General features: G+C 39.2%; 1 protein-coding gene across 6 annotated transcripts in view; it reads left to right on the top strand.

Moving 5' to 3' along the window:
• Nucleotides 1–16,886, top strand: part of slit3 (slit homolog 3 (Drosophila)) — a 255,500-nt gene that overhangs the window by 198,977 nt on the left and 39,637 nt on the right. For all 6 annotated transcript variants that reach the window (XM_023285193.3, XM_023285192.3, XM_055016575.1 and 3 more), the window contains 7 exons: nt 674–817; nt 3,386–3,529; nt 6,825–6,988; nt 11,062–11,194; nt 13,533–13,601; nt 13,762–13,833; nt 16,006–16,077. In XM_023285193.3, the coding sequence (XP_023140961.2) occupies nt 674–817; nt 3,386–3,529; nt 6,825–6,988; nt 11,062–11,194; nt 13,533–13,601; nt 13,762–13,833; nt 16,006–16,077 (798 nt within the window). The remainder of the gene's footprint in view (nt 1–673; nt 818–3,385; nt 3,530–6,824; nt 6,989–11,061; nt 11,195–13,532; nt 13,602–13,761; nt 13,834–16,005; nt 16,078–16,886) is intronic.

Here is a 16,886-nt window from a genome sequence, read left to right on the forward strand (position 1 = left end):
TTCCCTCGCTGCTTCGTCTCCTTTCCTCGCCTCTCCTCACCTCCAATTTTCTCTCATGCTTTCATCTGCTCTGTTGCTTTTTAACTTTGCCTGGAATCGTTTTTTTGTATTGTTCTTTTTTAACTGCCTTTATTCATCTACTTTCTGCTCGTCTCCTTTCTTTCCTCTCATCTTCCATAACGCAGATAAGAGGAAACACAAAGTAGCTATGAATGAAAGCTACAGTAGTTGTGATAGCTATCATCTCAAGTTATTGTCTCTGCGACCGAGTGCTCTCTTTTCCTTTTCATTTCTCTCCAAGGAAGAGAGATAACAATCATTCTCACTTGTATGTGACCACTTGTCTCATTTACCTTTATGCTTGTGTTTGCTGCCTGCTTTGTGAGTTATAGCAGCAGCTGGCTGTGTTATCAGAATATCTGGGCTAATGTACAAGACAAGGATATTAAGATGAAAGAGAGAAGAGTTAACCTTTATAAGTTGAAGGGACATGATTGATTGCTGCAATTAAATTGAAAATGTTATGTATGTGTGTGTGACACTCATATGTGTTTGCATGTGCGGTTATCTTACCCCTCCGATCGTGTATTTGAACAACTTCATCGGCAATCCTCCAAATATGAAAAACACCCACATTTGTTCATTGCCATTTTTTGTTGTTCTCTCTCTGCAGTAACCTGAGCAACAACAAGCTGAGGGACATCCGTGAAGGTGCGTTTGATGGAGCGGTTGGAGTTTTGGAGCTGCTGCTGACGGGGAATAAGCTGACTGGGCTGCAGGGACGCATGTTCAGAGGCCTCGGTGGCCTGAAAACTCTGTAAGTGTATTTTACAGTAGTGTGTTTGTATAATTCATGTTGTGAGAGGATAAATCTGTTCACACTGTCCTTTTCCAAATGGGAGGTAAGGTATCGAATCATTAAATTTTAGTAGAAAGACTTGGTGTTAGGTCAGAACGAGGTGAGGTTTAGGTTAATGGAAGTGGTGGAAACACAACTACGTGTGATTGTTTTTAGCAGTATTTTTTTTATGTGACTGCTGATCTACTTTTTAAGAAAATAAATGATACCATAACCATGACGTACAGTAACAAAAACCACTGAGAAGAAAGCCAAGAGGTGTACTGAAGGAAGATTTATTTCTTAGAGAGATTTGGTCAACAACTACAGTGTCCTTCATTATGGGACAGTATCAGACCTAAATAAGCCTCATCATGTTAACATATATGAAGCTTACAGTTTAAGAGTTTACGTTAGAAAGAAGTGGCTGCATTGAGAGATACAGACTAGTCAAATAAATATATTCCCTTACATGATTCACAATTTTCTGCCAGCACTCTTCTCTTGCATCATTTAACAGTGATTTTCATATTTTTGCCCTAATAAATTTTTATATTTTTCATAGCTCTCTATTATAACAGCCTGTTCCTCTTGACTGAAGCAGGCGTCACACCATCGGTGCGTTTTGTGTCGTGAAAGAATCAAATGATGCATCAAACGCCCACTTTCATAGAAGCGTGCACAGAGTCTGGTGAAGAAACCCAGAGCTGTTGTTACACCTGTTATCTCTCATTGGGGTTTTAGGTTTTGTCAAACCATCTTATGCAAAGAACTTGCTTAATACTGTAGTACACCCCTTGATGCATCGGTGCATAAATATCAAAGCTAAAAATAAGGAGTGTTTAAATATTTGTTTACATGATTAAAAATTAAACTGCCATCTGGCATCCATATACTGGTCTTTTCTCAATGTGTGTCTGTCATGTTTTTCATATTGCTGTGAGAGATAAACATTAACTTAATATTACAACAATAAACCATGTTGCTGACTGTTTCTGCTTCTGATTTTATATAGTTTAGATGTCCTGTTTACTGTCTGAGTGCTGCTTCTGTTACATGCATGTTCTGTTATGGTTGTTACTTTTAGCCATAAAGGGCTTACATGAAGCAGGCCATGACTTGTGTTAGCATCTGGTTTATGGTGGACTTCATTAACTTCTTCTCTCCCAGACTAAAAGTAGAGGGCCGGGATTGTTTATGCACTCACCCTGAAATCAAGGCTAATGACACCATATTGTTGTTGCTTTAATTTGGGCACCCACCATAAAGAGGCTAGTGCCCAATTAGGGGTTACAGGATAGTGTACGCAATCATGAGCTAATGTTGTCTGTGTATACTCAGTAATGACTGGCTAATGCTATCATGTATATATATGGCGGCTAATGACTCTCTAATGGTATCATGGCTGTCTCTGTATTATGTTAAGAGGCTCCCCGCTCCCGTAATAGCCTTGCTAACTGGGTTAGCCTGTCCCAGAGATTGCTAATGCTAACTAACTCACTTAGCCTGGTCCCATATGACTGCATGTCAAAAGCTAATGTCATATTGCAGGGTCTGTCACAGTTGTCCTGTGGGGACTGGTTTGAATTTACCCCAGCTCTCTGATTTATCTTTTGTCCATGTCATTACAGGTGGTGCTCTTTTATCTCTGTCTTTTGTTTCTTTTCATCTACCAGTATGTAGTTTTGTTTTTTGTTTTTCAGCTCCGGACATAGTAAGATTTCCATCCTGTCAAAAATTATTTCATTCAAGAAAAAGAGAAATTGAGAGTATGAGGTTTTCTTCATATATAACTTTAAATAATTTAGCATTTAGATACCCCGAACATTTTATGGGTGTTTTTTGTTCCTTTTCTTTTTTGTACCCAACAGACTTTTGTTCACTGTGAACTAATTTTGCACTGCAATATGAATATCTCAATAGAAACAATATAGCCATTACCAGAAATAGAGAGAACCTCAAAAATATCTCTTGTGCAGCGAAAATTGAAAATGTCTGTAATGAACATATCCATTGCTTATAGGTGTTACCAATGCTGGTAAGAAATGGTGGCTCTTCATACTATAGATTTTTTACTACTTACATTTTAAATTTGTTTTCGTACTTATCCCTATCTGATCTGTATAAACACAGCCTGCAGTTCAACCAAAACTCCCCTGAATTTTTGTCACATGACAGTTGGTTGCAGGTGAGTCACTAATGGCATCCTGGTCTTGTCTGGTTTTGTATTTTACAGAATCAGGTAAGAGCTTTGATTTAGTTAGGACTCCCAACATAATGTCCTGCCACGGATGAGCAGTCCATGTACCGTTGGAAAGCCAGAAATCTGATCATTCTCTCAGTTTTTACACTTCCTGCCTCTCATAAATGATGTCATTTCGGTGATTTGTTTTTGGAGACATGCTCTTCAAACCTGCTTGTACATTTTGGGGTACAGAGGGTTAAAGTCATGATTTTTTTTTTTTGTAATCTTTCAGGAGCTAAATTGCAAACAGTACTCTAACTATCTTCTGTCATTTACTACATATGTGATATTTGCGTTTTCAGCATGCTGCGGAGCAACCAGATCAGCTGCATTGACAACAGCACATTTACGGGTCTGAGCTCGGTGCGTCTGCTGTCGCTGTACGACAACAGGATCTCCAGTATCGCCCCAGGAGCCTTCTCCACCCTGCACTCCCTGTCCACCATGTGAGTCATATCCCCTCTTTCTGTCCCTTATTTTCCTGTTTTACTCTTTCATTTCCAACCCATCTTTTGTTCTATCTCTCAACACGTGTCACAATCTGACTGCGTCTATTTTCAGATTTAGCGGCATCTCCCCTCTCGTTTGTCCGTGTTTCTTTCTTTATCTCTCACCCCTGTCTTTCTCTCTATCGCCTAGTCTTTTTTTCAGCCCTACTGTGAGTTATCTTCACACCACAACATTTGCACACATGTTGCTCTCTGGACACTATTCTCCTCGCAGATGCTCTCCATCATTATCGACTAAAATGGACTGGATCCCAGGGCATTTGTTATCAAAGCAAATATATTTCAGCATCTGCACAGACACACATGGACACACAAGAGCATCTGTGAGCCTGTTTTTATCTTCCCGAAGATGCAAACACCTACTGCAACACAAGACATTGATTCGCGTATTGTGAGTCCCCATGCATGTATAATGTGTATGTAACTTGAGTGTGTAACCAGAGAGGTGAGGTGTGTTTTTCTCAAATCATCTGACCACCCAGATGTGAAGATTGTAAATAATAGATTTTAGCAGCTCAATAAAACATTACAGGTTGATTCTTATATATTTTTTCTCAGAATACAGACATGCCAAGCCCAGAAAGTCTCTCTTTATTTTCCTCCATGCTTCCTTTCCTTTGTCTGCCTTTTGTTCTTGCTCCGTGTCCTGCTGTGTACCTGTCATCTCTGATTCAAGTTGCTACCTGAGTCTTTTGGGAGGAAAGGTGGAAAACAGGGAAGGTAAAACAGGGAAGGTAAAGGGGGAGGAAAGATGGATGCAGTGTTGCATAAACTCAGTTTTGCTCATTGGGGCTGATATTATATTTCCCTCATTCCTGTCAGTTGTTACCAATCATCATTTTTTCAGCTTTAGTTTTTAATTTTCTTTGTAATAACACTTATGCTGTTTTCAAATGTCTGCCATGAAAGAAAGATGGGTAGTTTTTATTTCTAGACCCTCTGTTCATCCCCCCCCATTCATCTATCCTCTGTTTTTCTCTCTCCCTCCTATTATTTCTAATATCTGTCTCCATTCTTAGTGTTGTTTCCCAATAGACTTTGTCCATTTAATTAAAAGATTAACACATTGAAAAGGAAGGAAGGGATTTAGCTTAAGTTTGGGTGCCACGCAGTGAGGTCAATTCATTACAAGGAAATGAACAAATAACTTATCCCTATCTGTAGCAGCACAGCATTAATATTGCAGCCCAGACAGCAGCATTTAGGTTATTAAGTTCAGCAGTGGACCGAGTGGTACACAGCTCCAGACACAACACGGAGGCACCACATCATCATTTAAGAAATGCAATTCGCTTTCCAATATAGAGATGTTTCATTTTTTTTTTTTTTTTACTTCTCTAGTTTTTCCACTTTTATTTTCTTATCAGTCACCCACTCAATGACACTCACTGTAACAACAACCCGAAATCTGTTTTCTTTGCAGTTCAGTGTTGATATTTTGAAAGTCTTTGCTGAGCTTTGTTGACTCTAAAATGATAGCAGTGAGCTTAGAAGAAAATGTCAAATGTCATCACAAAATCGGTTTGTTTGTTGCATGGTAAACTCCCAGTCTGATGATTTTCAGGATTTATTTACTCACTGAATCCCAAGGCTTCTTTACATTTAACTGGCTCATTTTTCACTGCAATATGAAAGTCCTTTCCACTAAGGAAACAGTACAACTATGGCCAGAAATAAAGAGAATTAAAAAATTAGAGTTTGAATAAAAAGGTAAAAGTTAGAATGTCATAAATTCTAAAAGAACAACACCAAAGTTGAATTTTTTTGAATATTTGTTTGACTCAAACTTTACACAGCCTGCAGTTCACCTGAAAAATCTCTGAATTTTTGTCACAGCTGAGTTACTGCTGGCTTCATGGTTGCATCGAGAACTGCAGAATTTTTTCTTCTTTTTTACAGAGTCTGTTGCAAACTGTGTGATTGTTGTGAATTTTTAGATGAACACTTAGAATCAAGTGATTACTATGAAATATCCCAGTCTTTAATTTAATCAACTTAATTTTTAGGACAGGATCACAGATGATCAGTTCAAGGACTGTCGAGAAATTGAAAATCTGATGATTCTATGTTTGTAATTTTGGCAATGCAGATAACATACCTTTCAAACTCACCAAGTTTGTAGGGTATTTTTCTTTACTTTTGTAATATACAACTCTGTTAAGCAGAATCGGACACAAATTTGAGGTAAACTTAACTTCTATCCCATTAATAAGAAATTAGGCTGCAACACAGAAACACAGTTGTTAGTTAGTCAGTTATTTTTGTCCGTCCCCAGCTTAATGTGCCACAGGATTTAAGACGCCTGGAGCAGCTTTAACTTGAGTTTACCACTTGTCTCATGTGTGCTGCTGATGCCTCCTCCCTCTTTTCAGTTCAAATATGGCTCAGCATAAATATTACATGAGCCGTGTAACAAAAGCAACAAAATGCAGTGAGAGGTGATCAAAAATGAATAAAATGAGCAGATAACCTTTTCTCTTTTCTTTCTTCCTTTTGACAATTTTCAACTCTGCCATTTTTCTTCTTCAGTCTCCATCTCCCTTGTACTTTACAAAATGAATAAAAATAACTGATAACCTTTTCTCTGTCCCTTTCCACCGGCCTCTCTTTGTCTTCCATCTAAATTTATTCAAGTGTATGTTTGTGTTGTTTGAATTGTATGGTATACCATAAAAATTACTACTATTGTTATTAATCTGAACATAATATACAATATAAACGGCGTATAATCTCTTTTTTTTTGTCTTGTGTTCAGTATTTGTCACTTTTGTTACAGTGGTGTGAGATACAATCTAATTTTAGGTCCTACCTGAAAAGTAGTATGTTGATGGATCACATCTATGTAGGCATATTTTTTAGAACAACAAAAATTAAAAAAAAAATTAATGTGAATCAGTTAGTCTTGATTAATTCATTATGTTTTGAAAATGGAAGTAATGGAATTGTGATCATGCAACACCTTTTTGAAGAGAAGTTCCACTTTTCTTTTTTACTAATTCACATACATTGCAATAATGTGGCTTGAAGCTCCACTGTACCAATATCTGTGAATCCAATCACCTTTCTAGATATTATTTATACATTTTTTTTATACTGTGTATTTTTTAATTCTATTTTATCTCATCTTTTATTCTATTCTAACTCTGGGGGTACCACGATAATTTCATTGACAGTAAAGGTCTTGAATCTCTAATCTTCAATGACGTTCTTCTCTCCCTCATTATTTCCATAGTAACCTTCTGTCCAACCCGTATGTGTGTGATTGTCACTTGGCCTGGCTCGGTCAGTGGCTGAAGAAGACCAGGGTGGTCAGTGGGAACCCCCGCTGTCAGAAACCAGCCTTCCTCAAGGAGATTCCCATCCAGGATGTGGCGACCCCAGACTTCACTTGTGATGGTAATTTCTCTCTCTACCATTACTGTGAGCTAAAAGTTACATTTTTTTTCCCCTCTGTGGCTCATAAAGTGTGACTAAGTGAGAATTAACACCATAAGTCTTGGTGTTATTCTCGGTCTGCTGCGCTACACAGGGTGGGCAGGCAGCATTTACAATTACACCGGAGCATCAGGAAAACGAAAAGCTAACAGCCGTAAACCTGAAACAAATGACGTGTGTCAGTCAGCGGCCATGTGTCCTGTGCAGATAAGGGCATGAGTCAAGTTATTGAAAAGTAAATTAAATGTGTTCTTGCATCATGTTTACACAACCCAATAACTGAATGCATTCTCTATATTTCAAGACCATTCGGGGTACATTTCCACATGGAAAATTGTTCCACGTGGTAATAATGCCCAGTATGACTTTAAATAAAGTGAGACAGGAAGGTTGGTCATGGAAGGAAGGGAAATGACACTTTACATTACGGGAATAAAGCTTTTTTTCTGGAAATCGCTTTTGCAGAAAAAGTTCACATGCAAAATGTTCTTTGTATTGTTGCAGCAGCATTGTTACAGTCAGAGCACTAAGTTGCCTAAGACTAAATCTGGCAAAAAAAGAGAAGAGCAGAGCAGTAATTTTTCTGTGTCGCAACTGCGACATTCTCAGGTATGTCATGTCTTTTGGTTTGTGCAGGAAAAGACTTGTGGTCATAACAAATGTGGTCAGAATTTAACAGCACTAGCAGATACTCATCTCAAGAGCTTCCGTCATCTGAGGTCTTCAGCCAGCAGACACACACACACACACACACACACACACACACACACACACACACACACACACACACACACACACACACGCATCCTCGGTGAGGTTTTGCGAAGACAGAATGATCAGTAACCACTGGCGAACAGCAGCCTCAGATGACATCAGCTTGTGGTTTCTGCAGTGACGTTGCCGTTACCGCGACGCTGCCGGCCTATAGCGACTCAGGCCGCCAGCTTGGCCGCCAACTTTGACGCCACAGACAAAGTGTGGTCTGGCTCCCCCCTCTATTACATTTGTCTTTAGTTTTCCCCATTTTTCTTTCTTTGTAGCTCTATGCTTTAAACTTTTTTCAATCTCCCCTTTGCTTTGTCTAACTTGTTCATCCTCTTGGTCCCTCCTTAGCTTTTTTTTTTTTTTTTTTTAATTCATTGCACTTTTCTAATTTCCTATAGCTGTGCTGCAGCCATTTGCTGAAAATGAGTTTGGAAAGTAGTTAGCTGTGTTGGATCAAGTAAGGAAAGATTGTATCACATCTTGATATTCATTCTCGTATCTTGCACACACACACACACACACACATACACAGAAATCTACTTTCAAACTTGCACAGCTACGCAAACATGAATTTAAAGTAATTCAAACCGTTATGCCCTTGCAGTGGTCACAAATTTCACGTTTAAAGTTTATGCTGATCCTAATTTATTTTATAGGTAATAAATGCAAACTCATCTCTAGAAGGACTGTAGTCATTTTGAAGCTACAAAAAAAAATCTCTCATGCAAAATGAGGTGTGTTAGTTGACCTTGAACATCTATAGTTTGATTATAATAACTCTTTTTTATTGCACAGTTAGGCTCAGGTGGTGGAAATCAAAAATCTAGATCATCACCAGCATCAAATCAATAGTTTTTTTGGCTCAAGGTCCAACGGTTAACAAAGATTTGAAGATATCCTGCTGACAGTCTGCCAAACAACCTATTAGACGAAACCTCCTGATGATGCTAAAATGTAAACACTCTGACAGTGTATATTTTAAACTAATCCTCCAAAGAACAGAAGTGAAGGGACACACACACATACACACACCCACGTCCAACCAAGGTCTCATGTCCAGTCTATTTATAGTTGAGTAAAATGGCTGTTAAGGTGTCCAGAGGCAGCCGGGGGAAAGGTAAAGTTAATTGAATTTGTGAGAAGATATTTAGCGCACATTTAGATGTTAGTTCAATCAGCCAACTGTAGAGTGAGTCAGCCCACGGCTACACCTCCCTGTGGACTCACAAGCTACACACATCAGATTAGACACACACATATACACTTACATACGCTGCTCTACTCACCGGCACATAAGCGCCCATTTACTCGACATTTAGACATTAGCACAATTAGAAAACTACAAAATGAATGAGAAAATGGCCATAGGACAGGAGGGAGGGAGTCATTTAAAAAAACTAAATGCGCACCAAGCTCAGTGTGCACAAACACTCATGCAAGTGTTAAATTGGCACACGGTGGCACACAACAAAATGTCTGAATGTTCGAGTATAAACTTGGCCTTTTCCTTTTCCTATTCCTCTTTCTCACTAACACACAAGGTCAGATTGCAGTTGTTATGTTTGGCTTGGTGTCCAGTCGTCATTATCCTTCATTATGGTTTTAACTCCGCTTGTTTTACATTTGGGACCACAGTTCAACTATTTACATACTGCAACGCTAGATTAAAGCTGTGTGTGTGAGTTGGCGTGTCAGTCAAGGAAATGGAAGATGTTTTAAGCCAAGAACAACACTTTACTCTCATCTCTGATCCTTCTTATCTCACAGTGTTAGAGTGATTACAATCACTCTGATGTTTTCCGTCCCGACCATGTGTTTGTGTTTGTGTAGCTGCAAGTCCACAGCTTTATGCCACATTACAACTGTTCCGTTTCTCTCAAGTCAGTTGAGTCACATGTGTTAGGATCCTGCTCTAGCCCCTGCCTTTCTTCTCCCTTTTTCCTCTTTTTCCTCCTTTCTCCCCTGAGTCCTTATTTGTTTCTGTGTTGACCTGTCTCTCTCTCTGGCTCCCTCTGTCTGTCACCTCTCCCTCATGTGTCTCTCTCTCTCCCTGTCTCTCACCCTCCTGCTTCACCTGCTTCACCTGCCTGCACTCTGTCTTGCTGATTGCTACAATGAGTTTCAGCTGCAGCAATCAGGTCACACCATTCACCTGTTCTCCACCTCACCTCCACTGTTTAAACCCTGCTCATTCATTCACTCCCTGCTGGATCATCGACCCACATGCCCTCTGCTTTTGGACTCTGTTTTCACCTCCACTGGATTTCCCTCACCCTGGACTCAGTTCTTCTTTTGGATTCTCGCTAGCCCTGTTTTTGTCCCCAGCCAGTAGCTCCAGCCTCGTCTCCGTTCACCTCAGATTTCCTGAGCCTGCTTCCCTACCCCTTCTGTTCAGTTCCCCCATTTTGCAAGTACCCCTCCTTTGCTTAGTTTTGTTAGTTCTAGTTTAGTGATCTTCCATTCTTGAATTCATAGTGTTTGTTAGTGGTTTGGTTTAGTCTTGTTTCCCCCCAGTTCAGTTTTCCATTTATGTATTGTTTTAGTTCTCTGGTTAAATAAAAGCCTTTCCTTAATTCACGCTTCTGCCAGCCTCTCTGTGTCTGCGCCTGGGTTCCCCAGCTCCCCCCGTAACAACATGTTAAATATTTTGCTACTCTAAGGTTCAACTTATAGAACTGTTTTTGAACGGTTTACATTTTCAGATAAACATGGACATTTCTGAAACAGTGCAGCTAGTAACAGCTGACTGTGAGTTGCATCAACTTTAATTCTGTTCCTGTAACTACATGACTTTTTAAAGTTGCTGCAGGCCATCCGACCAGCATCTGCTCAGTGTTTTTCCAGAATCATCTGAGGAGTTTTAAAATCACAGTGACCTGCCTGCAGGTCCTGAGCCAGATGTTGAAACACACTGGCGCAGCTCATTTTAGCAGCCTCTGGTCATTTGATATGGATTATAAAGTCCTCTTAAAAAGTGCTGAGCGCAGACTTGAATGGAATTGACCAAGTGCCACACTTATAGTTCTGTCTTTATCTCGATCCACCCCTTCCTCTCACTCTCTCTTTGCTCTGCCTTGTCTCTTTTTCTCTCCCTCTTTTGGCCCGAACTTTTTTCAACCCATTTTCCTTTCTTCTGTCCGGGTATTTTCTCCACCCTTTTCCTTTCAGTGTTGCTCTTTCTCTCTGTCCTTGTCTTTAATCCCTCCCTTCTTTTTCCTTCTCCTTTTTCTTTGCCTTTCATGTTAATATCCCTTTCTCTCTCTTTCCAGGTGCTGAGGATAATGGTTGTCTTCCTGCGTCTGGCTGTCCTGACGTCTGCACGTGCTCAGACGGCGTGGTGCGATGCAGCAACAGAGGGCTGCACTCGCTGCCCAAGGGCATTCCCAAGGACACCACCGAGCTGTGAGTCAGGCACCGCAGCACACGCAGACCAGCGCAAACACAAGGATGTGCGCGTTCAAACACGCAGACGCACAAAGATGATGAACGTACCACAGACCTGTACCTTTGTGTCACTGCGTACTCTCCAGTAACACGCAAAGTCACAACCTCGCGCACACATAAACACACACAGTCACACTTTGCTGCAGTGCAATATTGATGCAGCAGTTTGCCCTCTGCTGCTTCAGGAACCACTAAGTCATTCAATGAACACACACACGTACACACACGTACACACACACGTACACACACTCGCTTTCTTTCTTTCTGTGACTTCGTGGGTTTATTTTCAAGTAAGTGTTGCATGTGTTTGTGTGATTATTATAATGTTGATATCATAAATCCATGAATCATCCCAGATATTTAAATCTGTCTACAGAGCGCTCTAATATATAATACTGAAACTACATTAATAGTTGTGGGGGATGACTATGAGTGTCCTTGGGTTGTTTTTTTCTAAAAGCATCTGTGAAATTGATTTCAAGAATCTTTTCAATGCTAAAATACCAAAGATAAGTATGAAATCCATTTGTGACATTTACAAGCTTTGCCAGAGCGGTGAAGGTTTTTCAAGGTTCTGTCTATAATAATTTAGTTGTTACAGTCAACACCTTAAGTCTTGGACTATTTTGTCTCTCTTTCTGGGGGAATTTGCACCTGAAAAGACAATCTTACATTCAGTCATTAACAATTACACAATGTTAAGGCTAAAATTAACAACCTTGGGCTCTTTTGGTAAGAGATACTTTGCAGAATTTTGAAATACAATAAATTCATTTTATATTCATCACCAGACCAGCAAGATTTGAAAAACTTCAGTAAAAACAGATTATTATTATTATTATTATTTTTTTTTTACCTCTGCTTAATCAAACCTACAAATTGGAGAGTACATAACATCCTTAAACCGACACACTGAGCAACGTGTGCAGAAGAATAATGCAACGTAAATGAAGCACAAAAAAATTTGGAGGCATTTTAGTCAATAGTCCTACCAGGCAATGTTTTTAACCTCATTCATCAACAACCCTCTAAAAATGGTGACGGATTGCATTTTAATGATATATAGATTGTAATTGTAACTATAACATCATCATGTATATAGCAGCAGTTACATATGATAAATTGTGAGATATTAATTATTAATTTTAAGTCAGTAGGAGTCCTTGTAATAAAGAAAGAAGCCAATAAAGGAAATATCTATAATGATAGTAATTGTTAGAATTGATGTAGGATAAAACAAGGGTAAAACAATGTTAATCAAGATTAGGAAATTTAGAAAGAAGTATGAACAAAATCTATAGTGGTGTGAGTGAATCATTGCACACTGACGCACAGACGCACACGCATACACAAACACACACAGAAAGCCCTCTAGCTGTGAAATAGGCCTGCTCTACAGGGTCAATAGCAGTGATTAGGTATTGATCAAGCTGAAGAAGACACTCCATCATACTGTCCACATGACCTACTTATGGCCTGAGAGAGGGAGAGGAACAGTGACCAATGGGTCATAAGATATGTGTGTATGCCTGTGTTCTAGAGCATATGTTTGTTATGCTTTTCTTGCAAAGATGCAAACGGTGAACACGTATGTTTAACTACTATAATTCTTCATTTTGGAGAACTAACACTTTGCCGTAGATAATTAGATGAGAAGACTGATACTGCTTTCATGTCAGTGCATTAAGTTAGGAATATTTGATTATGAAGTGGTTGAGTTTACGGTGGAAAAAGCTAACTTGACTCTTTACAATGCTCAGAAATATTCTCACCAACCTCTATAAAACTTCAACTTTTAACACAAACCAACAAGGTCAAAATGCCAATGACAAATATGACCAGTGCAGTAACTTTCCAGAGTGCTGTGGTCACTGTCCTTAATCTCAAGCTGGCAGTTCAATCACCAGCTCCTCCTGACCACATGTCTAAGTGTCCTTGGGCAAACTGCTGAACCCAGTTTGTTCTCAATGGTCAGACCATGGACGGATGATGTGCAAACTGTGTAACACTTTGAATGTAATTTACTAAACACAGAGACACGAGAGTTGTGTCTTCTCATCGAACGCTTGAAAAAGCTAAATGTCAAACTAAATGTCGATCACATTCACATTATACATCTGAATACAAAAAATAAAATTTTTACCCTCTTCCTTGTTTTTTTATGTCCTCTATCCTCCACTCTTTAATGGGGCAGAAGTTGCAAAACCCAAACTTTGACGTGTCATTTATTCGCCCCTGTACACCTATATTTGTCTATGTAATACATATCATACTAACTCTGCACATTTCCTTGCAGTTACCTGGAGGGTAATATGCTGACATCTGTGCCCAAGGAGCTGGCAGCCCTGAAGCAGCTGTCGCTGGTGTACGTACCATTCACATAACCTTGAGCAGAATACACATATGCCAAGTCCTTGTGCAGTTTGGAAAACCAATATGGCTGCGTGTGGTATGTTCTGTATGTGTGTGTGTGTCTGTATGTGTGTCTGTCTGTGTGCATTCACTGCATGTTTGTTTCTACACAGGGACCTGAGCAACAACAGCATCAGCACATTGGCTCCGTACACCTTCAGCAACATGACTCAACTGGCTACACTGTAAGTTCCCATGGCAACGCGCTCACTCATTCATACATAAACATACATCTGTTCATGGCTTCATGTCATACAGGAGTTGTTTGTGTATATGAGGTTACCAACCATGAGTTAAATCAGTGTTTTCTACTCTTAATTTTGATGAATCACCCTATTTTCTGTCCTCCCTCCATCATTTTTCCAGTTTCTTCTTTTCTCTGCCATTTCTCATCTCTATCTTCATCCTTGTCATCCACTTTTTTAAACTGTCTTTTTGAAGTCTGCCCATCCAACTTTTTAATCTCTGTTGTAATTTTATTGCCAAATATTTCCTCAATTCAGCCCACCTTTTTCTACACTTCATCTATGGTAATATGCTTCCTGTCTTCCAAATCATTTTGTATTGTTCTCAAAATTCACAACCCTCTGAACTTCAAGCAGCCTCTGGGCAGTTTTTTTTCTTGTTACAGTTTTTACCTGACCCTCTATGGAAACCACACAATCTCCAAAATGCCGTCTGTGTGATTTACATTACAGTGCCATAAATACTAAAAAGAAAAAAGAAACAAAACAAAAGTTTAATATTTTTTAGGATTATTTACTTTACAGAAATTGAAAATGGTCTCAACATGTACAACATTTTTCCAAGTGATAAAAGGTTTTGCCAACACTTGAATAGATATTTCATTAGCTACAGTTTATATTTGCTTCCATTTTTGTCTCCTAACAGCTCTGTGTACACAGCCTGCATTTCAGCCCATTTCAGTAGAAGTCTCTGAAATTTTGTCACATCAGTATTTGCCACAGTTGACTCTAATGGCTTTGTGGATCTGGTTAGTGCAAACACTTCATTTTGGATAAATTCTAAAAGGGACATAAATTAAAGTGATTTTGATGAAACGTCATAATTTCAAGCTTAGTTTTGGTGAGATTTTTCAGTGGGATGGGACACATGATTGTTTAAGGACCATCAGATAGTTGGCAATCTGACAATTCTTTCTGTTTTTACAGCTTCTGGCTCTGATAAATTCTGTAATTTTGCCACTTTTTTGAAAGATAACATGCCTTTCAAACCTGCCAGTGGTTTTCGGGGTTAGTTAATAACCCCAAAATCCCAACTTATATATATTATTTTGTGTTTTAGTTCTGCTTCTCACTGAATTCCCCTCTTCTCTTCTCTGAGATGAAATTTCCCTTTTTTGCTGTCTTGCTCTCATTCAGTGTTTCGCTTTTACAGCGTATTACATGGATTTTACATCAACTTACTGGATTTTGTGTGTCCAGACAAAGTTGACTGAGCACAGTAGCTCTTTCCCAGCAACGCCTTGTTTTATATTTCACATAGTTATGGTGATTTACATCTGGGAGCTGCCCAGTACAACCACACATATCTACTGTCAGTCCCAGATAGCATCACTAGAACACTTGTGTTGAATACTTTGCCTCAGCACTAAGAGTTGAAGGTAGAAACGGACAAGTGTGTTTCACTTTCCATCTACAATTTTCAGTTGTTTTAGGAATTCTTAGACTTCTTTCTCAAACTTCTGTGCCACTTGTGAACCTGAAGAAACGAGAAGATTTTTTCAACATTACATCGTAGAGCATCATGCTGAGAACCGGTGGTCTTGGCTACTATCTTGTCTATTAGTTTCTTCAGATCATTATCTGGGTTCATTATACATTAAGTTAAAATGTTAGTAGCACCCTGAAACAATCAACTTCATTATATGACAAAGATCACAATTCTGTCCTTAAGCTTGTTTCAGTTTTCATGTAATTCATTGCCAAGCTTAACTTTTAATTCATTAGCAGTTTTAAAAGAAGAAAAAAATAACTGTGGTTTGGGAGTTTGACTTTCCAAAAGCCCCAGTTTTGCCTCTGGCAATCTCTTTTTCCCCCTTTATAATTTTCCTTCTTCATTTTAAATGTGCGTCTCTTGTTGACTTTTCCTTGTCTGACCTGCGGTGGTTAAAGGTTCTGCACCTTTTGTAAGACTGAAGCCAAACCTGCTGTGTCACCCCTCGTGTCTTCCTGTCTGTCCTTCATAATTTCATTTTTATGTAACCAGGGATGTGGTCAAAAGTACAAGATGAAAATATCTGAAATTAGTGTGTCCAAGTAAATGTTACTATAAGAAACAGCATCCTGAGGTGAAGAATAAACCTTGTGACCTTGTTTGTGTCCTTTGTGTTCCAGCATCCTGAGTTATAACCAGATTCGCTGCATCCCCGTCCATGCCTTCGACGGGCTCAAGTCACTTCGCCTGCTGTGAGTAGCAAGCTTCATCCTCAAGTGCCGCAGTGGATTCAATATTAAACACTCCCCTTTGCTAGTTATATTACGGAGCTAAATCAAAGTTTAATCACTCCCCCGATTTCAGGCCAAGTGCCACGTTAAGACCCAGTTGCAAAATGAGTCACAGTCATGCAATCATTTGTTGTTTCAGGGTACTAAAAGAGATAAAAGTGACAATCTCTCATTTCTTTAATACTCCCTCTCCGTCTGCATGCTCTGGCCTCCCTCTCTCTCCCATTCCTCTATCCATCCTCTCCTCCTGTTCTCTCTCTCCGCCCAATGTTGTGTTTGATGAATCGACCTTCAGCCTCTGTTTCTCTCAGTCATCCATTTGGTTGTCCACCCTCTGTCTCACAAACCCACATGCATGCGCACACACAAAGTGCATGTGGATATTCCTGTCTGACCATCACCACAACCACAAACAAGCAGCTGCACACAACACAACATATAAACTACATATGTGGTACACATGATACTATGATCACATTCAGACAGATTCCCACCTGCAGCAGAATTCACTCTTGTTTCTTACATGTTTCGTGTGTAGTTATTATTGATGATTTAACTGGAATACCGTGGTATATTAAATAATTGAGATTTGCATTTCCTCTACTTCAGTATGATGGAGGTTAGTAGTATTTCCCTATTTATGAGGAGGAAATTGGTCTCTTCAGCATTTTTTTCTAACAGTCTGATAAAGTACCCCTGAATTAATTTTTGTAGAAGAAAGTCAGGTAACTGTGCAAAAATAAAAACAATATTATGTTTTAAGCTTTTGT

This window comes from Amphiprion ocellaris, chromosome 13, assembly GCF_022539595.1.
Source record: "Amphiprion ocellaris isolate individual 3 ecotype Okinawa chromosome 13, ASM2253959v1, whole genome shotgun sequence".
NCBI classification, from domain to species: Eukaryota; Metazoa; Chordata; class Actinopteri; family Pomacentridae; genus Amphiprion; species Amphiprion ocellaris.